Source organism: Fulmarus glacialis, unplaced genomic scaffold (assembly GCF_000690835.1).
Source record: "Fulmarus glacialis isolate BGI_N327 unplaced genomic scaffold, ASM69083v1 scaffold941, whole genome shotgun sequence".
Classification (NCBI taxonomy): domain Eukaryota; kingdom Metazoa; phylum Chordata; class Aves; order Procellariiformes; family Procellariidae; genus Fulmarus; species Fulmarus glacialis.
The window spans coordinates 9,407-35,124 of record NW_009190664.1 but is presented as its reverse complement, the minus strand read 5'-3'; the positions used below and the strand labels follow the sequence as shown (position 1 = coordinate 35,124).

At 41.1% G+C, this 25,718-nt stretch overlaps 1 protein-coding gene across 1 annotated transcript; it reads right to left on the bottom strand.

Moving 5' to 3' along the window:
- Positions 1-1,577: 1,577 nt before the first annotated feature.
- Positions 1,578-25,468, bottom strand: LOC104082791 (fibrocystin-like). The gene is made up of 12 exons (XM_009586038.1): positions 25,426-25,468; positions 22,679-22,886; positions 21,578-21,735; positions 19,778-19,972; positions 18,237-18,362; positions 15,434-15,567; positions 10,442-10,554; positions 9,017-9,116; positions 7,562-7,696; positions 4,249-4,384; positions 2,304-2,534; positions 1,578-1,714 (listed from the first exon to the last, which is right to left on the bottom strand). Exons 1-12 carry the CDS (start codon positions 25,466-25,468, stop codon positions 1,578-1,580), a joined length of 1,716 nt encoding a protein of 571 aa, XP_009584333.1.
- Positions 25,469-25,718: the final 250 nt, after the last annotated feature.

The following is a 25,718-nucleotide window of genomic DNA, read 5'->3' as shown; positions in this document are numbered from 1 at the left end:
GATCAGAGAAACAGAGGCATCTAGTGCTTCTTAAAATGTCCCAGCAATCAAAAACTTTGGTGTGAGATGCCAGATCTGACAGTGTCTCCAGGAGATCCTTGCCCTTCTGCCACGGGGTGACAAGCCAAGGGAAATATCATAGGGCATTTTAGTGGCACTAAACATCTCTCCATGGGCAATCGAATCAAGGACACAGGTTCCATCAGCTGTAATGGGACACATTGCCAGTGCCTACATGGTGACCACACATATTTTTCAGGACAATATCTAAGTTTATATGTCTTCAACCCAATTTGAATTCTTCATCTTGAATTTCTGGCTCACCTACCTTATCACTCTCTACAACTACCCGAAAGGAGGTTGTAGCGAGGTGGGGGTCAGACTCTTCTCCCACGTAATAAGTGATAGAATGAGAGGAAACAGTCTCAGGTTGCACCAGAGAAGGTTTAGATTGGATATTAAGAAAAATTTCTTCATTGAAAAGGTTATCAAGCACTGGAACAGGCTGCCTAGGAAGTGGTTGAGTCACCATCCCTGGAGGTATTTAAAAGACGTGTAGATGTGGCGCTTAGGGACATGGTTTAGTGGGCATGGTGGTGTTGGGTTGACGGTTGGACTCGATGAGCTTAGAGGTCTTTTCCAACCTTAATGATTCTATGATTCTATGATTCTATGATTCTAAGCTCTGAGAGCTACATCACAGATTCACTGTAGTCCCTTTCACCCATAAAGTAATTTGTTCATTTATGCTTTGGGTTCCTGTATCATGATTAAGACAACAAACAAATGGGTTTTCATTTCCATCTATAAACAGTGGTATTATCACAAGTGCCCACTGAAATCAAGTGAAAACTGGCAACTTAACTCTGGAAAAGCGATTACCTAGTTGCCAAAAAAGTTCTGCCACTCACAATACCAAAAGTTTATTCTTGAGTCTCACATCTCCCTTGTACAATGATCTGATACCATCATGTTGATGGGAAACCATAACTATATAGACTGAAACAGGTTGCTTAGGTTGTGAGTCTGGGTCAGTCTTAATAAGGTTTGATGATCTGAATTGACTAAATTCACCTCCTAGCAAGCAAAGAACAGCAAAATGAAAGACCAGAAAGTCCTGATGAGGTGGGTAAGAAAGGCATGGCTCCAACAGAGTGGCAGAAACATACCTACTGGAAAGTTTTCTTTTAATGAAATACATTATGAAATTATTGTATTTTCTATACAATATGGCTGTTCATGGCATGAGAGCTGGGTCAATGAAATCATAAAATGTTGACTTCAGTTTTAGTAGAAAACATAATACGTGAATCTGATAGTTTATGAAACTAACACAGCAATGAAATCAGACGGTAAAGTTTTTCTGCCTAAGACATGAAAAGCTGCCCTATTCATGACCATTTATTCTTTGGGAGCATTTGGGGAAATCTCTCACAATGAGCATAAAAGGAAACACTCTCAGAACTTGACTTAAAATCTAATTAAATTCAAACTCTTTTTTTTTTTTTTAAAGACTACGTCTTATTATCAGCTGAGCTGTTTCTCTCATGATCTGGAAGTATTTTACAGGTCAGCATTTAGAAAATCTTGGCAAAGTTTGCAATTCGCCCACTAAATCTCTGACTGTCTGGGGCTTGGCCATTGATCTCACTTTGAACATCAGTGCCCACCTTGAGCTGGATTCTTAGTTCTACAAAGGCCAGTTTATATCCCCCTGGTAATTTAAAGAGTGACAAAATAGCAATACACCACAGCCTCTGCTAAAAGGCCCACTTAACACTGCCAGAATTGCCTCTGGACAGGAATCAAGACTACAGATAGGATACCAAGGTAAGAAAGATAAGCAGCTTGCTGAGAACATCAGAAAGAAATTGAACTTGGGCAGGCCATATCTAAATTAGTAAATAAAATAAACCAAAGACTGTCCTCTGGCCTGGAGGCCAACTAGTATGCATAATTCTCATAGCTGTCCCTACAGCTGTGTTCTCCTCTCTGAAACATGATGATTGCATCCAAATGGCCAATTGGGAATGGTTCCTCTGCTATCTCTTAAACCATGCCTGAGAACTATCTGGGAAAGAACAAGTAGCTAGAACAAAACCAGTGCCAGAGACCACGTGGACAACAACACGGACTAATGTATGCCAGTGCTCAGGCTTTTGACCTAGTTTAGGACCCAGCAGAGAGGCAGGGCCTTGGGACTGTGTCCAGATCCAGCAGCTCTCTCAATATAAAACATAGCAAACAACATCCATGCTGAATTTTCAGAAGTGGAATGGTTACTTACAAATGAAGAGACATACGGTGGAAAACAAGGTCGCTTCCACAAACACTGCCACCAGAAGCTTGACTGAAGTTGGCAATGGCTGTGCAAGATACTGCAAGAATATCTGTGGAAGGGAGGAGATGACTTCCTTTCTGCCCCGTGACAGAGCCGTCGAGATCCTCAAGGATGGCAGAGTGAGGAAAGGGGAAGGACACTTGGAAGGGTGAGTTGATGAAGGTCAGACGTTCAGCACTCACTATAAAGCCACCTGGGGGGAACAAACAGCATTTCAGAAATAAAGACTGACCTCTTCAAGTAATAGGCCTAAAGACATCTTTGGAGAAAAAGAGATTTCACCTTTGCTTTGGAAAACTGTCTGCTGAGTCAACAAGAAGAGGAGATTCAGGAAAATAAATAAATAACTAGAGATGGTTGTAGGAATTGCCATTGCCGTGCTATGGCCTGGTCCAACCTGTCCAGAGGCCTGTTGTGACAAGACTTCTGGTTACGGACTCCTCTGATCCAGGTGCTGCTCCCGGCCCTACCAACACCTCCTCAGTGACTCCAAGCGCTTCTTCACAAGTCCCACTGCCAAAAGTTACAGTCCCCAAAACAGTAATTCTTGTAGATCCTTTCTGCCTTGTTTACAAGATAAATTCTTTAGAGATAAGGACTGTTTATGTGTGTGTAAATATACTTGCGTGCATATGTACAGCACCTGGCACAATAAAGCCTTGGCTGAAAAGTGTAGCTGGAGGATCTTTTCATTACTGTAAAGCAGATAGCTACAAAGAGGAGTATTATTCATGCGGGCTAAAACACAGGAATTTTTTTAATGCATTAACATTTCCAGAAATGTCAGAAAATCATTGCCCCATGGACCATAACAAACCAGCTTTGGCATGAGTGTTCATGCACCACATTGGTTACTGTTTGACTATCCTATTCTCAGTTGTAGCCTCTCTGAGTCAGATTTTACTATTCCTCCTGTCCTTTGATCTCACCTCCTGAAGTCTTTTTCTCTGTTATGTTGTTGTAAGGCAGTATTCCTTTATACATAAATATATTTAAGAGGTAATTGCAGTTGGAACATTCTTTAAAGAGCCTTTGGGTACCTCTTCAAAACTCAAAAGGATGCTTAGTTTACACGTTATCTTAGGCAAATTCACCTAAGGTTTAGGCTGGCCTGAGGTAGGAGCTTGGTGAAATTCTGCAAGGTTGTGTCATAGCTATTAAAGAAATCATCGCTCTTGAAATTTTACCTCCCAAAATGAAGAAGCAGAAACAAGTCAGTGTATAAAAGCTCCTTCCACTGAGAAAATGAAATTGGTGCAAAAATAAGGCTACCTTTGTCTTAAAAATATGCGATGAAGCTATTTTGCAGGGAGATTGGAGAGAACCTGCAACCTCAGCCCATGCAGAGCAGAGCAGAGCAGAGCAGCTGAAGGGTCTAGTTAAGCCCACCAGCAATGTCAGCAAAATGCACACACTAAAGAGGTTGAGTATTGTTGAGGAGTGGTTGTTATGCATATCTCTACAATCCCAACTCAGGGATTTTCTCAGTTCATCTGAGCTGCACGCCAAGCACAGCGTTTATCTCACATCTACATATCATCATCTCATGCCCCACCTCCCTGTGAATGAGGAAGAGGTATTATCCATCTGTCCCAGTTGGGGAGGTGAAACAGGGAGAGTGACACTTGTGAAAATTATTATTACAGTGAAACTTAAGGAGAGCAGGTATGCAAATACCTCAAAACCTAGCTCTTGATAATTCACCTATAGCAAACATAGTGACAAGATTGCAGAAGCAAAACTGGGCCAGTACTCTTCCTCATTATACAGTGGTTTTGGTGGGATTCAGCTGAAATATCTATCAATGGTTGTCTGTGGAAACTATGAACTTCTAAACATCTGAATCTGAAATGAGAGGAAGCCAGAGACTGTGGAAACCCTGCTAAATAAGTGTAAATCGGACTTACCCTGCCCTTGGTAACAGCCGGAACAAGTCCTGATCCCTGTACAAGTGTTCGCATCAAAGTTCCTGAAAGCTGTGTTAGAGATGAATAGCTGGTATCTTTTGGGAGTTTTCAGTCCTGCCGACATACAGGTCCTATCCTGCAATGAAGAAATGAAGAGCGCTGGGAAACATATCACCATGTGAATCTCCAAGTCTAGTGAGTCCAGGATGCAGCAGCTGGGACACAAGGACATGACTGCACTCAGGTCCGTGGTTGTGGGGCAACGTATGCTGTTTGAAGGACAGATCTAAGCTATTGCTTTGCAGATTCGGACAAGTAACATCTGTTTAATTCACCATTTGCAGTGTGTGATAGTGTTACATTCAGGGCAGTGATTGCCTTGTTTGCTTTGTCCTGGTTGTTGCCTAGTAGTTAAGGTTGGACATTTGAAGGGAAAGGAAATTGCACATTCCCTGGGAAGAAAGAATCCACCTGGAAGGCACAGTGAGCAGGTTTGTTTAAAGTCCCTTTTACTTTACCTTGTCTTGTCCAGCAGGCAGGAAATTTCCCTACTCTACAAAGCTAATCGTTCTAATTTCTGTTCTAAGAAAAACCTGTCTGCTGAGATTCAAAGCCCTTTTGTGTGATTGGGGATGGGGGAAGCATTTAAGTTAGGCTCTCTTCAAAGCTCTGGTCCAGGGTCCATCAGAGCAACGAGAAGTGGAAAGGAAGAGCAAAACCTACAAGTGATGGGAAACACAATGGACAATCTAGATTTTGTGGTGATTGTAGGCCATGACACAGGGGAAGTGTACATCTCTGCCAATTTATCTTGGAGACAGGCTGGGAAGAAGGATGTACTCAGAGCTAGCGGGTAGCCTGGAGGAGGAAGGGCTGGCAGGAATGTGTGATACTGTTTCTGAGGCCAATAAACACTTTTGTAGAACAACTCTCAAAAGCCGTAGTAGAGAATCAATCGAGAAATCCACCCTCTGTGAAAACTTCCTCTATAATTGAAAATGTAGAATGAAATGGACTTTTATAAATAGATTATTACTTCAAAGAAACGGTGCTACTTCAGTCTCATTAAGAGACAGTAGCTCCATCACCTTTTTTACTCTGAGGCCAAAACATCTGGGATGATGGTCCTGATCCTTGGGCCATCTTCTTCCAAATCACTGCTAAGTAGAAATCCCTGGCTTCTGGTAACAAATCGGTCAGAAAGACTCTATTGGTTTTTTGCTTACACTTGCTGTTCTTCCATCCCACCCCCCTTTCTATCTTTTTTTTTTTTTTTTTAGTTAATTTGTTTTATTTAAATAAATAACAAATAGAAGAAGGGTGTGAGACGACAATTCCTCCCTAGCGTGTGTCACCTGTCTCAGACCTCCAGCTTTTTCAGGAAGAAATGCTTCTCCTCAAATAGCTCCACAAGGACAATGAGTTGCTCTATGAAAGCATGGAGGAGGCTTGCTGAACATCTAGGAAGCTAACAGAAGTCTTTTCCTTGGCTTTTACAGGCCCTGGATTTAGCCCTGCCGCTAATGTTTTAATTGATCAAAGCCCCAGTTTTTAAACGCCCTGATATATCCAGAAAAAAATCTTGTTTTAAAGCACTTCTTTCAAAAACTGGAAGGGCTAGCAGAGAGGAATATCCAAGGTTCCCATTAAATTAATGTCATAAAGTTTTAATTGATATTAAAGAGACATCATTATTAAAGGGAGAATTACATAAATTAAGATGTAAATTATGACAAGGAGGCCCTTATCATGAGATAATCAAAGATAATCACCCCCCTGGGGTACTGCAGGAAACAAGGCACAGCTGAGCGCCTCTAAATCTCTTAACAAGTACAACATTGGAGTCCTTCCATGGATCCTGCAAAGCAAAAACAAAGACATCCACCCTTTGGTGTCTGAGAGAAATTCATTGTGCTGTTGGGACGCTGCAAGGTTGGACTGGCGAAGCCAGGATTTTAACTGAGCTACACACTTTCAATAGACCTACTACAGAGGTTTCTTTCTGTGAGCTTCTAAAGAAAACTCATTTAAAACTCTTTTTCTGCCAGTCAGAGAGAAAATTAATTTCATAAACAACAATAGAAAACTGAGCAGGGCAAAAAAGACCTCAAAATCATAAACAAGCAGCTGTAGCCAGTTGTAACTAAAATTCCATTGTTATCCGTGTTATTAATCTGTTAACAACCTGGTAGCACCCAAAGGACTTTGTCCAGCTTCTTAAAGAAGATCATATTTACTGCATAAATAAAAATGTTACATTTTGATGGCATTTTGCATTCTCAAATAAAAAAGTAGCATTCTGTGTTCCAGGTGGACCAATGATGCTATGAGAGAGCAGAGGAAACCAAAGTGTTAACTAGGATAGAAATCAAATCTGTTGTTTCCCCTCATTATTCTCAAATCACTAAATAAACCCAGTTGTGTGTGGTTAAACAGTGTCTGTTTATTACAGCAAAAGGTATATAGGAATTTATGTTAGAAAAGCTTCTTTAAACAAAAATTATGATTTCTCTCAGAAATCCAGGTTCTGTGAAATTCCAAGAGACCATGTTAATCTTGGAAAAAAAACCACGAGTATAGAAAAAATGAACACTTATCTTACTAACATCCTTCAGCTCATAAGTTGAACAGAAGTGTGATTTTGTTTTTACTTTTGAATGTTGTTTTATAAAGAATATACATGAATAAGCATTATAATATGAAATCTTTTAATAGTTCCAAATTCAAATAGAAAAATCGGAGTCCTTGTTTCAAATTTGTTAAAAAAATCTTCAAAACTTCCAGACTGAAATAAAAAGACATTTGGAAAAAATGCTGAGTTTTCCTGCAGAATACAATCTCCGGTTTCTCAACAGCTGATGTTTATTCAGTTCTACCATCAGCTGGTACGAATGGAGCGCCTGAAAAACGATGCAGGATCCAGCTGACCAAATGCTGTTTCTCTTCTGCTGCTGCCAGCAGAAGCAACAAAATCCTTGGTTCCAGCGGGTTGGGACAGCGTTACTGATGCTCCAAGTTTCTCTGCTTCATCATTAAATCGATGTCCCTTGCAGGTGCTGCTGCTGAAGACATCATCTTTCCAAGGAGTGGAAGACAGCTAGAGGACTAAGCAAACAGATCAGTGCCCAAACCTCATCCTGAAGCTGGGCCTAAGTATTTATCTTTTCATACGATCTACTTAAAATCTAGGCTTTACCCAAGCTGCCATGGAGCAGGGGCTGTTTTTCAGGTTGCTTTCTTATTTCTCCAAATTCCTGCTTGAAGGGTTGCTGTGCAACTCAAGAGACATTGAAATAATTCCTGCAGTGCTTACCTTTTGCCCAATGTGTCCAATTAAAACGCTATCAGCTACAGAAGTGTTTCCCAGGCTTTCTACAATGTCAATGCCAAAGTCTTTGCAAGCGTAAATCCAGAAATGTTGGAGTTCAAGGTTGCTGCTACTAAAAATCTATATAAAAGCATAATAAAGGAAAAATTATTTAAAAAAACAGATTGTTCATAACTCTGCTTCACTTGCAATACAATAGATGGGGAAGTGTAAAAACACATTAAAGTGTTGAATGTGTATTTAGTATTTGAGCATCTCCCCTTCATTTCTTATTTCTGCTTTTAATTAATAGTACAAAAACCTTTCCATTCTACCAACTTATTTTCGTGTTAAAAGAAAAAAGAACAGTATGAAAGAAAATCAGAACCGAGAATCAGTAATAGACAGGGTAAAAGTGCCCTAAATATTTGGGGGTTTATTACTGGAAAGAAAAGAAGGGTAAAGAAGTTAATGTTTGTAGCAGAAAGATGCCTTGAAAATAACCAGAGGTATTGCTTACAGTCACCTAACAGCAAGAAGACTGTTCCTAGAGGGAGCCCATGGAAAGAAGTAGAATAAACTGAGTTATTCATGTATGCTAGGTCTGTAATGTACAAAGAAATTACAAGTTAGGCAGAGAAAACTGCAAAACCAACTACAAAATATCTTTCTGTTTTATTTCTTTTCATGCAAATAAGCTTTTCCAGAAAGAGAATGCACCAGTCTGAAAAAAACACACTGAAAAATTGGACACCTTCAAAGGAAGAGCCATAGGATGGGTTAGATTAGAAAATATGCCTTACAGAGAAACACATACAATCTGTTCAGGTTATCAGACGGGGGGTTAAGAGAATCACAGCCTCTAAGCACCGGTACGGGAAGAAAGTATTAGATAATAAAGGGTGATGTGGGGTTTTTAATCAGATTAAGTAGTAGTGAGCTACAATAGCTGGAAAATGAAGCTAGACAAATTCAAACAAACAAAAAAAAGCACGTTTTTAACAAGGATGAAAAAATTCCCATGGAAATCATGAACCCTATGAAGGTAACAGGTCCTCTACCAACTGCAACCTTTACGAATAGCTCAGCTCCACTGGGAGGATTTTTTTGGCTGCATGATCTAGTGGAAGCGGGGTAGGAATTAGATGATCTCTAAAGTCCTTTCCAATCCAAACCATTCTATTCTGTGATAATAGCGGCAGACAGATAATTACAGAGGACCCCAGCTATTGATGAAAGTAGCACTGATTCTGCACTGAAGCAGTAAGAAGAACTCATACAAATTGTGTTTCTGGCTTTATCACCGAAATAGGAGCCTCCAGCTGAGGGACATGGACATACAGGTACAAGAACTTTACCGTAACTGTGGCCTATTTGCAGCCTTAAAAGATGAAGTCAGTGTAGAGGTGGTACACTTGTAAAGATCCTGAGCATCACAGAGGACAGTCAGGACAAAAGTACCTGTGCTCCACCTTGGCTGCTCCAAGCTGTGAAGTTGTTGAACTGAACAGGTCGGTTTGGGCTGTCTGGCAAATATTCTGGGTACACCAGCAAGCCGTACCTGTTGAGGAAAGAAAGCAAAGGAGACAGTTTCTTTACAGTGCATGTACTCATGAGCAGATTTTCCTATTAATCATTTTGATATCTAAAATCTTAGATCTGTAACAGTTCTCTGCATGAGACTTTATCATTTAATCCAAAATCAAAAACTGGTGGATAGCAATATTTATTTTAGGCATCTAATCATGCCAGAGAGCATACTTAAAATTTCTTTTCAAGCATTTTCATAATTAACCACGTCGGGGCTAACCACCAGTGTGCAGTACCACTGACAAGTGCTCGCTGCAAAACACCCCCACCATGCTCTTGAGCTTTCAACCAGCATCACCTTCAGAGAAGCCTGACATGGATCTGGACAGATAAGGCTTTTTTATATCTTGGATTCAACCAACTTGGAGTACATTCTAAAAGTACGTGTTCCTGAATGAAGCCCTTGGTTTGACCTTCTCAGTGATTTTAAATCCAGATTAATATCCAGATTTCCTCAAAATTCAGATGACTCCGTCCACTTTTAGTACAATGATATTTTTTACTATCATTTCTGTTTTAGGGAAGTACAGGCAAAAGCTCTAGTGAATAGCCATTCCTGGATGCTACAGGAACAATTGTTTTATGTAATGTCTGACATTTTATCCCGTGGGACTGCAAAGTGATTAGTCTCTTCAATCTACTTAATCAGAGGCCAAATTCTAATACTTGAGTGTTCATGCTGCTATGATATAAAGCATCTGGAGGTAAGAAATGACACTCCAGGTTGTGTAAGCCAGTGTCAAGTCTCTAATGGTGGCCTGCAGGAGATGTTAAAGGAGGAGTGTGAGAAAGACATCGTGTATCTGTTCTCCCGCGTGCCACCCTCTTCTGCTCAAAACGTCTGGTATACTTAAAAAGGAGCTTTCAGTTCCACACATGAGCACATGCTTCAGTGCTTTGCTGTTAAACGGTTGATGAGAAATATGTTAGACGTGGCACCTTAAACTACATCAGGATCATTTAAACAAGGGGGTAAAGTGGAGCTTGTTAACAGCACTGGGAAATGCTGCAAGCTGACACATCGGGCTCGTGAACGAAGAAGAAAGGACCGTATTGAAACTACTAAGGAAACTATTCGCCATCAGGCCCTGAAAAACAGCCCCAACCAATGTCGCTGTCAAACACTGCTTCTGCTCTGGTGTGGAGAACTCTGCTTACAAGAGAGGAAGCCCTAAAAGGGTGCAAAATTGGAAAAAAAAAAAAAATCCTGAAAGGAGGGGCAAAGCATTTTCACAATTGTAGTTAGCACTACCATGGACTGAAAGAAAATCTCTTTAACCAAGAATCCCGAAGTACCTTGTGCAGGAATGAGCTACGTTCTCACTGAAGGACAGGAGAGGTATTTTGGATGGTCCCTCAGGGGAGAGATGAAAGAAATAGCCGTACCCAGCAGCACACACTGTGTTACCCTGCAGAGAAGCATATGTGACTGTGAAAAACGATTACCACAGATTTCTGGAAATTAAAATAAAATTAAGAAAAACCCAGATTAAAATCCCAATTGATGTCCATTCAAATTCTGGTAAGTCTTGCTGGTAGAAGCTGGTACCTTGTTTCTGTGTCCTCAGTCTCGTCCTGTTTTCGCTCTGTCCTTGGGCCAGTCTTAAAAAAACCTGTTGCTGAGCCAGGCAACAAGGGTTGGCCAAGCAATAGAAACAAATGACAGAAAAATGGTATTGCCGTAGTTCTTCGAGAAGTACATAAGAAAAAAGTTTGTGGAAAACTTCTTACCCCTATAAAATCCTTTCTAATTAGGAAGGCGATGTCATGAAAGAAGAGAAAATCACAAACTACTCAGTTTATTGATTTGTTTCTCAATCTGTCTCTTTCTTATACCTCCCAAAGCAAATTCAGCAAAAAGAAACAAAATGAGCACGAAAAAGTGAGACCCCCTAACAGTTGAGAGAAAAGAGAGAACTACATCTTCAGGATGTGTCAGTGGCTGAACAACTAAACTCACTCAGACCTGTGGTAAATTACTTGTTTTGGATTCTTTTTAACAGGATAAGTGAATAACCATGGGAAGATGTGCTGTAAGTTACTGTCACTTAATATCTCTTAATGAAGAAATTCTGGAGTTGTATTCTTTGTATTATTGCAAGAGGTGAAAAATGGGTGAACATGAGGTTTGCCTGGTCTTATATTAGGAGTTTGGTACTTACAGAGTCTGTAGCAAGTGGGTTATGTGGGTTCTATGCAATGGGTTAGGACCTTTTCCACTCTAGGGAAAAAAACTTTTATCTGCTTCATTTGGACAGCAGCCAAACCTAGATGGTTTTGGACGGTGTCCATACAGCGGTGTTTTCATGTGCACATCTGGACATGATCCCTTTCACCTATCTTAGATGTGTAAAAATTTAATGCTGAAGTCCAGGCTTCTAAACCTAGGCTCCCTTTCCAGGAAAAAATAAGGCAGAGGCATGTCCAGAGGGCAATTCCTCTGGTCTATCCTTAGAAAAGATTAATTGCTCTCTGGAGGCACCTAGTTCTCTAAGGGGAGTCTAAGATGAGCTTTCTTGCAGGTATAAGAAGAGCTTGTTCTCTAAGATCGGGACTGACACCCACCACTACCATTCGTAGGTCATCAGACAGTGTTAAAACACTAATGACTTTTTGGTCCCTGATGGTCCAAATCAAAGCTGAGCCTGGTGACCTAGAGGTGAAAACCTCCATACACCAATTACTTTCTTCTGACCTATCCAAGGGTGTTCCCTGCAGTCGTGATCTCTGACATCTGTCAAGCAACAAAGAAGTATCAATACCCAAAGCACTGCTTTCTCTATCCCCCGGTAAAACTGCTGCTTTTTCTGAAAGTGCAGCCGCAGACCCTTTTCCTTTAATAAAATACTTCTGCAGTCCAGTCACATTATTTCCAGGATCTTTTACTTGCGACTCCAATCATGCGTTCTACAGATGATTCATAAGAAAAAAACCTGCATATTTATTCAGCCAGTTAGTGGCTGGAGGGCAGGGGTTTTAGGCAAGCAGGGAATTTTGTGTGGAAATCAATTCTTTGTGGAAGTCAGTATATTACGAATGTCCGTGCAACCAAAATTCCAGAGAGAAATTACCTCCCCGAGCGTGCCAAATACCTGGAGGTATGCATCGCAAGTCAGTAAAATAAAGTGGTTGACGTTTTAAGTGTCTCTTAACCCTGCTAATGTAAATATTTCATGAATTTCTTTTAGATAGCTGGGACTCAAACTCTTGACCTTAAAGATGACATTAAAGCTCTGGAGGGTGTGCCCAGCACCGCTCCCCCAGTTTCAGAACGTGGCAGGATGCAAGGAGTACCCCCAACGGGCTCGCTTCAACATGGGCTCACCTTGCAGAAGGTGTTAGAGAAGATCTCGGTAGGGATGAAATAGTGAGAAACAATCGATGCCAAACAGATGCAGCCTCACCACTGTGATACTGTGGAGAATGGCTGGGTTGGGTGATACTGGGAAACAAATTCATTTATCAACAGCGTGACCATCAGTCACTCCTCTGACATGGAAACACAAGCTGATCTTCACCCCGTTCATTCATTTAAGCTGTTTCCCAGTCCTCAATGCCATGGTAAGAAAGGAAAGGGAGGATGCCTGTTGAATTTCTTAAACCCAGTCTGTATGTTGTTATGCATGAACATGCTGGCTCTGGGATTTAAGGGCATTGGATGTTTATGAATAGGAAGTTACTACAAAAGGCCCAAGACCCACTGGGCCCAAGAGAACCAAGAGAAGAAGATAAAAAACTACTTTCTTTTTTTTTTTCCTGCACTCAAAAATAAAACTAGGGACATAGGGCACGCACTTCAGTGACAAAAGAGCCAATATCAAAGAGGGGCATCTTCAGTTCCTCATGCTGATAACATTTAAAAGGCAAGAAACCAGCCTGCTAATGAAATTATCTTATGACACTAAAAAGTGATAACCAGGGCTTCCATACTTCATTAAAAAAAAAAAACCAAACCTAACATTGTAATAATCATTTTGCCTTTATACTGTATGAATATAACATTTTATCTAACACCCTGATTCACAAATGCACTTAAGAGCTTAAGTCAAATGGAAACCAGTGGGAATTAGTTCTCTGAATGTCTTTGTAGGCTTAGGTTTGAGTGACTGCTGTGTCCCAATTTCAACACCGTTTAGGAGACCACTAGTTTTCAAGCGAATTTAAGCTCTTCAGTCACCGATGCAAATTTAGGCTCCCAGGTAAATTGAGTCGTTATGAAAATATGATTGCAGGACTCACTGTGGAAAGCTTAACCCATGTAACACAGTGCGGACCTAGAGCTCCTCTGCCTATCTTAGCTGTACTCCTTGCCTTAAAGATTGCAGCCTGTAAGTTTAAAACCAGTAACTGAAAGATGGCAATCTGAAAACAAAAAGCAAACAAACACAAAACCCGACAACCACCTAACATTAAAATCTAGAGGGGGAAATTTCTATTCTATGTCATGGCTTGGAAACCAGGCAGTGGGCAGATGAGTCTTTCCCATTACACTCTTCAGACCTCCCTATTAAATTAAGATTATAGATACCTAAAAAGCAAATCCAGTTCTTGAGCCATTTGATCAGATAAAAGGTGCTGAAACTCTGTAATATCATGATGCTGGTGCTGGACCAGCATCCCTTGCATTTAGTGATTATTACCGTACACTAAGAAAAAGTTTTGCTTAAAAAAATTGTGACTTTTTCTCTTAATAACCATGTCATTTCATGTCTTCTGCTGAACACTGCTTGGTACCGTAGAACAGTAAGTGCAGTTAATAATAATTTTAAGCTAGGCAACTTCTTCATATTTTCCTTTTGCTGCTGCAACGCCTCAAATAGCCCACTCCGAGAGGCTGCCGACATTGAGGTTTATCAGCAACCCTTCAAGGGCCATCAGCTATTCTGCCTTGAGTAACGCAACTTTGGAGAGCAGACTTAACCCTGATGTTCGGGTGCAGAGCCACAGACGCAGCTTTGGGCATATCTACAAAGACATGTGAATGGAGGGAGCTAAACAAATGTGCTGAAAACCGACCACAGTCAGTTCACACGTACCCGTAGAGATAATTGCAGCAAACCTTTTCAAAAGCTGAGCCCCTGGCAATCGAGTAGACAGCTCCAGGGTAAGTCAGTGCATGATGCTACAAAACTCTGTGTTTAGTGGAGCTGAAATTCAAGTGATTCTGCTTAGTTGTTGTATTCTTTAACCATATTTGATGATCTTCAAAACGATAAATATGCCCTTGAGGGAATTGCAGGAAAGTCCTTTCCTTCTTCCTAAGTGCTATTGTCTTCATACTAACATAGGAAATGTGTTGGTCTCTTTTTAACCTTCAAATTTAGGTGCAAGTCTTTCCTCTTGGAACAGAAGCCCAGGGGGCGATTAGGTCTTCACATACACTTAATAATTGGTTTGGTTTCTGTGGCTTAGCAATAGAACAGGTCACTATTTTTTTTTTAACGAAAATGTGCATTTGTCACAACTGAAACTGTGGTAAGAAAGGCCAGTTTCAATGAAATTCCAGACTTAAAGTAGTTGGGAAGGACTTAATTGCTGAAAATCATACTTTTTTTTTTCCATGAAACAATTGAAAGTGACTCTTTATTCTGAAATCTAAGTGACTTGAATAAGACAAAAACATGTATGAACTAAAAGAAAACATCAGAGAATTAGTGAATAAAAAGATTTTTACTGAGCTCAACTTTTTGATGTGAGGGTTGTTAGTCTGTTAGTTTTTTAAGAGTTCGATGTTTTATCACTCTTTAGAATAGAGAAGCTTGTTTTTTTTTAAAATCAATGTCATTTTCATAGGACAGGGAATGCACCCTGGAATGCAAATCTTGGACTGTATGTAAGTTGTCATTTTAAATCCAGACAGAGGTGCATTTGATATTGCTGAATTTTAGTATGTTTGTCATCAGTCCATTGATTTTTTTTTTTTTTATAGTGACAGAAGTAGGAAAAAATTCGAGAGAAGCTGAGCCTAAACTTATTTCCAGTTTTTATGAATCCATGAGAATTAAGAATTAAAACAACTTTTTAAAGTATCCCAGGATGAAGGATCTCACTGCAATATTTCATTCCATTCAAGTGCAGTAAAATTTTCAGTAACAATAAATTTGCCCATGAATGTAATTTATTTTGCAATATGCGCTTGTTTTAATATCCCATCACAAGCACAATTTCTAACAGCTCAGCCGAGAAGCAAGTGTTGTGTATATGATCTCCCAGATAAATGAATCTTCGTATCTTTTTGATATCTTTGATTAGAAAGGAAATGTTACTTTCTATACCTGAACTTCTTACCTTGATGTTGTTGGCAGGAGCCCTGATGTAGATCCCTGCTGGTGACAGTGTCTCAATGTTGGATAAACCGTCTGTTCCAGAAAGGCCAATCACTATGTTGTTACTGACTCTGTTCCCCTCTTCCAGTCCCTCTCCTTTCAAAAAAAAAAAAAGAAAAAAAAAAAAAAAAAAAAAAAGAAAAAAAGAAAAAGAGAAAAAAAGAAAAAGAGAAATTAAAAAAGAAAAAAAAAAAGAAACAGAAATCTACATATAGCTGGAAACCCTCTATTATACAAGTCACAGAACTTGCTGGGTTTTGCCCTGCCTGCTTTGCTGGCATGGCCCACTTAGGAATTAGCTTTCCCTGCTAACTGTCCCTGGGTAAATCACTGTTTGAAAAGCACTTAGAAACCTGTGTTTAACACATGGCAGAAGATGGCTATGAGACGGCCCAAGACTGCCATGACTGCTCAAATGGAAAGGGGAAAGCTGTGTGCTTCAGAAATGTCAGGAGGCCACAAGCAAGATCTGATCAATATTGTAAATATGATAAAAAACCAGCTTCTGCCACAAAAGGCTTACACTCTAATGAGATAAAAACAATCGGGGAAAGGAATACTACAATACATATTCTACAAAGAGGCAATAATGGTTCTGCAATTCAATATGCACAAGACCCTGTACCAGGTGTTATACATGAATATAACACCAGCCATACTGTACCCCAGGTTTGTGGAGAAAATGAATAAAGGGAATATTATAAAGCACATTTGCAGTTGGAAAAAAAGAGATTCAGAGTGGGGAAGTGGCTCACCTATGCAAACACAGGCATGCTTCTGGCAGTACTAGAATTCAAAGTCCTATGTATCTCCTGTGTCTCCCTCCACTGCCCTACTTACATGTAAGAAAATTTCTAAATAGACTTAAAAACACCTGGTGCAACTCTGCACAGAAATGGGGGGGTTGCCCCCCCTTAAGCAATGAAGTATGAGAAGAAAAAGGAAAAATCAATCAAAAAATTGATCACACAACTCAGAGTCATGAGGTGCCCCAGATCTAGTAGCAGTATTGAAGTAGGAAGAAAAAAAAAGAAGTATCTTTGTAAACTACACCGTAAAGAAATATGCCACCCAATGGCAAAAAGTGGACAGTCCCATACAAGTCAAGTCCAAATAAGGACACATCAGCATATGTCCCCCCGCTCTTGCATTTTGGAAGCAGAATACAAAGTGGATCATCTTTCTTTGGTCCACGTCAGGAGGAAATTAAATCTATTTGGTTTTGTTTATTGAACATAAATGATTATCTTCAGCTATACCTGCTCAAGTTCTATTCCAAATACAGATCCTTTCCCCGATCACCACTACCCCAAATGTAAGCCACTTGCCAGGAAAACCTATGTGCTTTGGTTTTGAGGATGGCCGTGATTATTTTTAACCTTCCTCTCAGTCTTTTGAGCCTTTCTCCATTTTTGGAACAAGATCCATTTAGGAAATATTTCCTTTCCAGGCTGTATTTACTACAATGCCACTACTGGAGTATGAACAGGATCCTAAAGCAGTCCTTTTGACAGCCATACAGTTTTTTGAGGTGGCATAAAAAGTCTTGGTGTGTCAATTAATTTTAAGCCCAGAGCGAATTTTTATGACTGTCTTGCAAACCCCCTGAAAATAAGGGTTTTAGATGAAATCACTGAGGGAGTCCAATTCTGGAGCTGCAAATAACCAGCTATAATAAATATTCCTTCACAGGCAACAAAATGATATATAAATTCATCCATCAGACCCTCTGGAGCTGCTGACAGTGAAGCCATTAAAGACATCTTGGGGAAAAGGTGGATTCAGGCTGAGACTTCAGCAGAAACGTTCAGCTCAGCCCAGAGTCCTTTAACTCAGACACATGTCCTAGCACGAGTGAACCAAGGCGTGCCGGCAGGAGATCTTGTTCTGCTTCCCCATGGCCACAAGAGCTCTGTGCATCACCTTGGGCAAGTCGTTGCATCTCTCTGAGCCAGTTCTCTTTGTCTGCAAGGTGTATACAATCACTCTCCTTTTATAGGTCTCCTCTGTTTAAATCGTAATCTATCACTTCTCATTATGTTTATATACAGGACCTAGCATAGGGACTCGCTGTGCGTGTGGAACTGCAGGATCAGGACTGAAGGCTTTTTTTCCCTCTCTGTTTATCTTAAAATTGGTCATTTTTATCCCATCTCTGATGGAAAACAAAAATCGAGCTATATCTTTAGGTATTCAGCCAACATGAGATCCCAGCAGAAGATGCTGCAAGTCAGGCTCCTGATGGTTAGTTAGGAGAAATATTTTGTTGTTTAACATTTTTGTTGCTCCAAGCTCCAATTTATTTAAGTGCTAAATCCTCTGCTTAACTTTTAACATATGCTTTCACTCCATTATCTTCGATGTCAAATGACTGAAGTTAAAGGTAAGTATGCTCTTAAATGCCTCACTGAACTGGGGTCTTAAATATTGCATAATGGTGCTCTTCCAAAGACAGATAAATCAATCCCCTAAAAAAATCTCCTTCCACTTGTGCACTGAAAAAAAGGGATCCAGATCAAGTGAAGACTGACCTGAAAAAACAGAAAGCGTATGGTCAAACAGAAATAGCTGTTAGGTGTTGCATGTGCAATCGTGGAAGCTTTATTCCAGATTCACTGATACCAGAAAATGCGGAAGATGTGATTAAAGTTCTCAGGGCGCAGGTAAGGATCTGCCATTCTTTCCTCCAAAGGCATTTTCATGCAAATGGTAATCAGCACACCTTGCTGTTACATGTAGGACAGATATTTCCCTGCTTCACTTACCCAGTAGAAGCCCATGGCCTGAAATGTTATAGAAAACATTACTCTCCACACTAAGGTTTGAGATCCCGGTCAGACGGAGTCCTTGGCCAAAGGAGTCCAAAATACAACAGCCACGTATGTAAGAGTCTGGAAAGAAATGAGTCCTGTAAGCAAAAAGCACACGGCAGCTTGAAGGCTGGGAGAGTTTTATATTAGCTCCTCGTCCTTGGATGCTGTGCAATTAATCCTTTCGGCTCCCGTGGGACTGCTCGGTTGCAGCTGCCCGCCCTTACTCACCTGGCAGGTCTTTGCCAACAGGCGGGCATTGCTGAGATGGGCACAGTACGGAAGAGGGGCCCGGAGCGCAGAAATGGATTAGTGGAGGTGGTCCACTATTGTGAGGAAGGAGGAGGAGTTCCAGTGAAAGGATAGGGTAAGATCCCAAGAGTGAAGTATGTTATGAGCTCAGGCAGAGGAGGCTGAGGGGAGACCTCATCGCGCTCTACAACTACCTGAAAGGAGGTTGTAGCGAGGTGGGGGTTGGTCTCTTCTCCCAAGCAACAAGTGATAGAACAAGAGGAAATGGCCTCAAGTTGCGCCAAGGGAGGCTTAGACTGGACATTAGGAAAAACTTCTTTACTGAAAGAGTGGTCAGGCCTTGGAACAGGCTGCCCAGGGAAGTGGTGGAGTCACCATCCCTGGAAGTATTTCAAAGACGTGTAGATGTGGCGCTTAGGGACATGGTTTAGTGGGCATGGTGGTGTTGGGTTACCGGTTGGACTTGATGATCTTAGAGGTCTTTTCCAACCTTAATGATTCTATGATTCTATGATTGAAGTGGGACTGAAGGAGAGGAGGAACATTTCAGAAGGGCAGTGAGGACAGGACATGTGTCCTGTACACCTTGTCTAGCCAAGCATGGTGACCTGCCCACTGTACTCCAGGATCATGGCCAGTGCTGCCTTCTGCCACCAGGAAGCCTAGATCCTCACTCAGTGATGAAGATGGCATAGGAAAGGCATAAATGTGGGTTAGTTGTAAAGGGGAAAGTCCCATCCAGTACCCTTAAAACATTATTCGAGCCCACCTAACTTGCTCCTATCACCACCACTCTTCAAAGCCCTCATTGCCACTTCCACAGAGATGAATTTTGCACTTATCAGTGACAAAGTCAAAAGAACTTAATATGTTCCTTAACCTTCAGGTGATAGAATTAAATTTTGGCCTACCGCACAGCCCTGAGCCACCTCTGGGCTCCCTCGTGGTATATTAGTGCATTCATTTCCAGAGCTAGAAGTAGCGCACCAACTCAGAGGTTTGGCATAAAAATGAAATATTATTTTAGGAGAAAGCTGTCCAGAGATGCAAAGGAACTAAAGCAGCTTAAAGCATTCCGTCAAGTTTCACTTGGGCTGACTACAGGTGAGGTTTTCTTTTAGCAATCCAATTTGTCAAATGACCCGAGAGCTGAGCAGGCTTTTGAGGACATCTGCCCCAGCTTTGGGCAGAAAAAGGTGGATGTTTGAGATCATTGGGGCCCACCTCCAGTGCAGCCATCTCACCTGCCATCCACGCGTTGCCAGCAACAGTCAGGGCACTGCGGTGCTGCCGAAACTCTTGGCCCACGTGGCGGAACTGGACCCCCTCCAGCCGGAGCCGACTCACCTCTCCCTGGAAGGCCTCCACAACCACGATGGCCCCCAGGTCCCGAGACCCCAGCTGCCTCTCGCTTCTCTTGTACAGACACCTGGAGCCACCTAGAATACAACCAAGTGGGAGCTGTCAGTGTCACTTCTCCGTGGTGACAGTGGGGTGCGCAGAGTGCCCCAAGCAACACCATGAGACCCATCACATTGACTCAGAGAGACTCCACCTCCAGCAGCGATCTTAAACATGGGCCCAAAGACAAATAGCCACAGGCAAACATATTTGATACTCCGTCTAAATACTCCCATGGTTCCTTCCGTAAAAGCCTGGACATTTTTAGAGGAACGTATATTAAAACCAGCAGGAAGCTGTGGTGGTTTTATGCCTTGGAAAGTTCCTTGTGTTCAATTTTAAATAGTTCTATGCATGGGGAAGATGGATTTGACATTGATTTACCTTGGGTGAGGTTCTTGAAAAGGGGATTGGGCACGGATGTACTGAACTAAACTGAAATGAGAACATTTTGAATTTTCTTTAAAACTCTTGGTCTCCCCACTGTCCCTGCAGATGCGTGAGGAACTGTTACCACCCACAGTCTGAAGACAAGGAAAGTAAATCGTAGGGCTAGGGAAGGAATTGACATTCCTGAAAGGCATCCTTCCGTGGGTCTATGCTTAGGGTGTTTTGGTATGAGGGGGTTCAGGTTACGGGTGTGCAACCTGGGCTTGTTCAGTGGAGGTGCAGAGGGGATTTCAAATTCCAGCACCGCGTGCTTATGCTCAGTAATGCTCATTTTTCTTTTAAAGAAGGTAAATTAACCACAAAAAACATTGCCCACTCATCTTGTGGTGACTCCTGTGAGAAATCCTCCTATCCTTTAACTCAAATAAAAACCTCAGATGGTTAGCACATTTCAGAGACTATATTTATGAGTTCCACAGAAAATGGACCATAAATCTAGTAGTAATATAAGCAGTTGGCTGCTGGATATCAAATGAAGTCTTGTGTCACAGTCTGAAAGCCCAAGGCATTTTATTTTTAAAGGAAACCTTACAGCTGTGTTGCCAGATAACCTAACTCTCCTCAAATTATAATCACTGTGTCTGATTCTGCTTCCTCATCAGCTGGTGTAAATCAGGAAGCCACCTGTCAAACTTCATGGTGTTTCATACAGGTAAAACTAAAGGACAACTGAGATACCTAGCACTGTTTCACCAGTTTTACTATATGCTACAAGAAACCATCACCTGTCTTTTTTCTTGGTATCCCTAAACACCAAACAACGTCTCAATATTTTACACAAAAACAGCATTGGGCTGTTTTGTTTTTCCCTCTTCTTAAAGCGACTAAATAGTAAACACAATTAAAAATTTAATATATTACGTACACTGAAACATGTTTTCAGAAGATACTTTCTTTTCTACACCCTTAGGCTCAGGCAAAACTAAAGGGTCTTTCCCAAGATGGCTTGAAACAACAATGTGAAAATAATACATCTGAGATATTACAATGAAATGCAGTTCAATTCCCAAGACTTCACACTTTAATGTCAAACAATGTTTGGAAAGATAAACTTGCTTTCCTGGTGCTGTCTATAACTATGTCTCAAAGTTATCCTATTCAGAAAGATCTCTGATACACAGTGACACCAGAATGTGATTTTAATGGAGCCGTTTTCCTCCTCGGTACATTTCTGTGAAAAAAGACCTCCTCACCTCTTGTGACACCTGCTTTTACACACTGTCTGAGGTGTGACATCCTCTCCATCGTGACATTTCCTTGAACAACAACCCTTCTGCTAATCAGTGCCACCACAGCACTCAAAGGCAGGCTTTGGCCGTTCACCCATGCCTCTCCAACATTGTGGGAGTACCTGGGAAAGTAACAGAAAAGGTACAAAAGTATCTGCACCTGCCAGATGGCAAGAATGATGTTTACCCTAAGCTTATTACACCAACTGCCCAAATTCAGAGCTGGTTTCAGTCCTATCTCATCATGAACAGTGGCATATCCAATGCGTCTGCATATATGGGCTAGGTATATTTTTCCTTGGCTGAAGTTTGTTTTCATCTTTCTGTCTCTCAAGCTCACAAATTTTCCTTAGATATATAAGTTTACACCAAAATATTTCAGCCTTAACTTTCTTCATCTTCCCAAAACACATTTTGGTGATAACCATCAGACATTCCTTCATCAAGCCCAAGATGCTTCTGAAAATTATACCATTAATCTTTCTGGGCATTGGAGTTGGGTTGCCTCCCAAACAGATAACATTTTTCAACAGTGGGGCTCCAGGTTATGATGATAAGAAGTACAGTTTGACCAAAATCTCCACGTACAGAAGACAGAGCGTAAGGCAGTGAGACTACAGCTCACTGAAAACACAGAAGCAGTATTTCCAAACTGAAGTAATTCACTTTGAGTGTGTTGTTAATCAGCCTAAGTAAATCAGTCAGGAAGGGAGGATTTCTTTTTTTTTTTTTCCAAAAGTCAGACACTTCTCAAGAAATTAACTAAATTCTTTGCCAACTCTGTGCTGAGGCCACTGGACTGTACTGGCCACTGGTGTTTTCTACTTCAAAGGTTTTCTGAGTTCGTGGTTATGATACAGAAATTAAACATAGTCAGAAACATTCAGGATTGAATGTCCACTAGCTTTAGGGGGAGTGAGGAACCGAAATATCTCTGACCACCTTTGTTAAAGGGATTTCTATAGTTATTATGTCCAACAGGGAATGGGAAGTCCTCACTTTGACTAAATTTTCTTCTGGTTTAGCTCTCTGCTATAGAAATCCCTTTACCCCTTGAAAGGATACCTGAGCGGTGATCTAAGGTACAGCTCAGTGTCATTCACAAACTCAATAACAGCCATTTCTTCTTGCTGCTGTGCATCTCCAAAGCCTGTCCTTCCCACCATGATTTCGTCACCAGGTTGCCAATCAACACGTTCCTGGAGCACTAATCGTGTGTCGTTAACATGAGCTGATGATTTCAAGCGTGTGAAAGCTACTTTGGGAATCCAACCTGAAAAAAAAAAGAAAAAAAAATTTAAAAACCAAGTCAATTAACATAAAAAGAACCAGGAGCAGCATGCTTAGAAAACACTGCCTCATTTGGATCATCTCACAGTCATTTATTTGTTTTTGATGCTGTGTAGGAGAGACGGGATTAACGCCACAGAGGAGGATTTGTGCACATCTGCTTGGATCAGAAATGTGGCGCTTTCCAAATATCTTCATTTCATATCTTTTGTCTTTATTGGTCCCAAAAAGCTGAAAAAACATGTTGGAAAGAAGTTTGCTCAATAAGCAGTGGGAGCTGAGGTTCAGTTTCATTCCCCCAAACTGACTTCTCTATGTGAGAAACACCCTCTTCTTAAGCACCTTTTACAACCAACAGAGAAAAGCACTCTCTGCAGGGACCATCATCATTCTCTGAATGGAAAAAACATTTTGAATTATCAGATTCCCTACTCAAGTGTCCAAAGCAACATGCAGTGAACCTAGGCCCACAGGTAACTTGAGTTCACAAAAACATATGCTTCTATTAGCAACATTTAAGTGACATATGGAAAGACAAATATCACCAGTTTCAAAAACTTTTAAGAGTGACTACAGATTGCTCAGCTAGCAAAATGAGGTCATCTTGAAATTGTCTCCAATGGAGGATCCAAATCAAGGGGCCATTTTATGAAGTCTTGTGTTAAGCGGCTTAAACATTTCATATGAAAAGAATTTGCTTCAGCCTTTTTCATCCGAAAGCTGAAATAACATCCCATACTATTTTAAATGTTGTAACTGTGGGGATTTTTTTCCATAAAACTTAAATCTCAGAATACACTGCTGAAACATATTCTCGGTGAGGCCTTAATCTGGCTAGACCTGAAAATATGTTTTCAACTTTAACATGCAGTTGATGTGAAGCTCCCGTAACATCCCTGGGGATTGGGATGGGTTACAGGTTTGGCAAGCAGTGTGAATACATGGGTCAGCATGACTGCAAGATGAAGAAAAGCCTCCTGCATCAGCAACCTTAGGCCACCACTGGAAGGCAATAGCAAGGTTGCAACTTGGAGAAGAGAAGGCTGAGGGGAGACCTCATCACGCTCTACAACTACCTGAAAAGAGGTTGTAGTGAGGTGGGTGTCGGTCACTTCTCCCAAGTAACAAGCGATTGGACAAGAGGAAATGGCCTCAAGTTGTGCCAAGGGAGGTTTAGATTGGACATGAGGAAAAATTTCTTTACTGAAAGAGTGGTCAGGCCTTGGAACAGGCTGCCCAGGGAAGTGGTGGAGTCACCGTCCCTGGAGGTATTTAAAAGATGTGGAGATGAGGCGCTTAGGGACATGGTTCAGTGGGCATGGTGGTGTTGGGTTAACGGTTGGACTCGATGATCTTAGAGGTCTTTTCCAACCTTAATGATTCTATGATTCTATGATAAACTGCAGATTCCCAAATTCCCTCCTCTTTAGTGGACATACTACCAAGTCTGTGTGCAACAAGCCCCATTAACGAAACATCTTGCCATTTCACTCTCCCTTCTTCGCTTCATGAAGTTTGCTTTAACTCTTGACATTTCTTTTTCCCTGGCAGGCTTTGGAATGAATTGATCCAGTGAGATCCAACTCACCGAACACCATCAGGGGAGAGCATGTGCCTCACATACCCACCTTCAGTATATTTTTCCTTCCCTCCTTTGCAATAGATCGTAATTTACCTTTAGCCCACAGCAAGTTACTGTCCTCCCTGGTTGCACTATAGAAAAGTAATACACCAGAAATCACTGAGGGTAGAGGTTGCATCCAATAAATCATTTTCAAATTATTTTAAGCAAGCTTCTCTCTCTCCATTTCTTGTTTCACTTTCTCGTTGCTTATACTCTAGTGTCCCAGTTATTTCCTTAATGAAGACAGAAATAAGGAGTAGCACCTCCAACTCAATTAATTCACAGAAGAATGAGAGAAGGAAGAATTAAGTCTTTACATTCTGTCGTCTTGAAGTATATTTGAGCACGTGCTCTGTGTGTCAATGAGTTGATGCGCATCTAAACCTAGCTGAGATACTTCCGGCTTATTATCTTTTCTTTTTTCTTAAATTGGAATTGAAATTCCTCAACTTACAGCTAAGCAAATCTCCCAGACATCCTTTACTTAATGTGCTTCAGTTCATATCATGGAACTGTTTTTGAGTGCATGAAATGGATTTCCTTCAGATGAAACTAATGCAGACGCTGTAATCCAGTAGGACCTATAATACACTTTAGACGCTGATGGAACCAGACTAGAGTGACTCTACAGTAGCCCCAAAAACACACACGGTGTGGACCCTGCATCCTCAGCACCTACATCATTTGCTCTACAGATCTGCTTCTATTGGGCCATGCTGTTTTCTAATATAGACGTAGCCAAAGCCCATCTTGCACCATTCATGAGCACAGACATCAAAGATATTCCCTGTGAGACCTCATCCTCAACACAGCTTTACCCAGCTCAAAAAAATCCTCTTCATATCAGCCTGTGTGCATTCTTTTACTAGCAGCAGTCTCATCATCTTTATTCATTTACCTTCTTTCACTGAGTGAACCTCGTGAATTTTTAGGACTCGCATAAAGGCGAACGACTGACAGAAGCCATCCGCTTGTTGAGCAGCACACAATTTTTCTCTAGCTCTGGATGTTTTGCTTATAGTACTGATTTGTGTGCATGTGCTAGTGTGTGTGTGTTTGACTGCATCTGTGGCCAGACACACAACTACCTCCCATTGTGTACATCTGTCAGACACATACTACAGTAACCATTATAGGAACACTGCTGAGCAACAACTCTTGTCATTAAGAGGTGCAAACCACAGTTCTGCG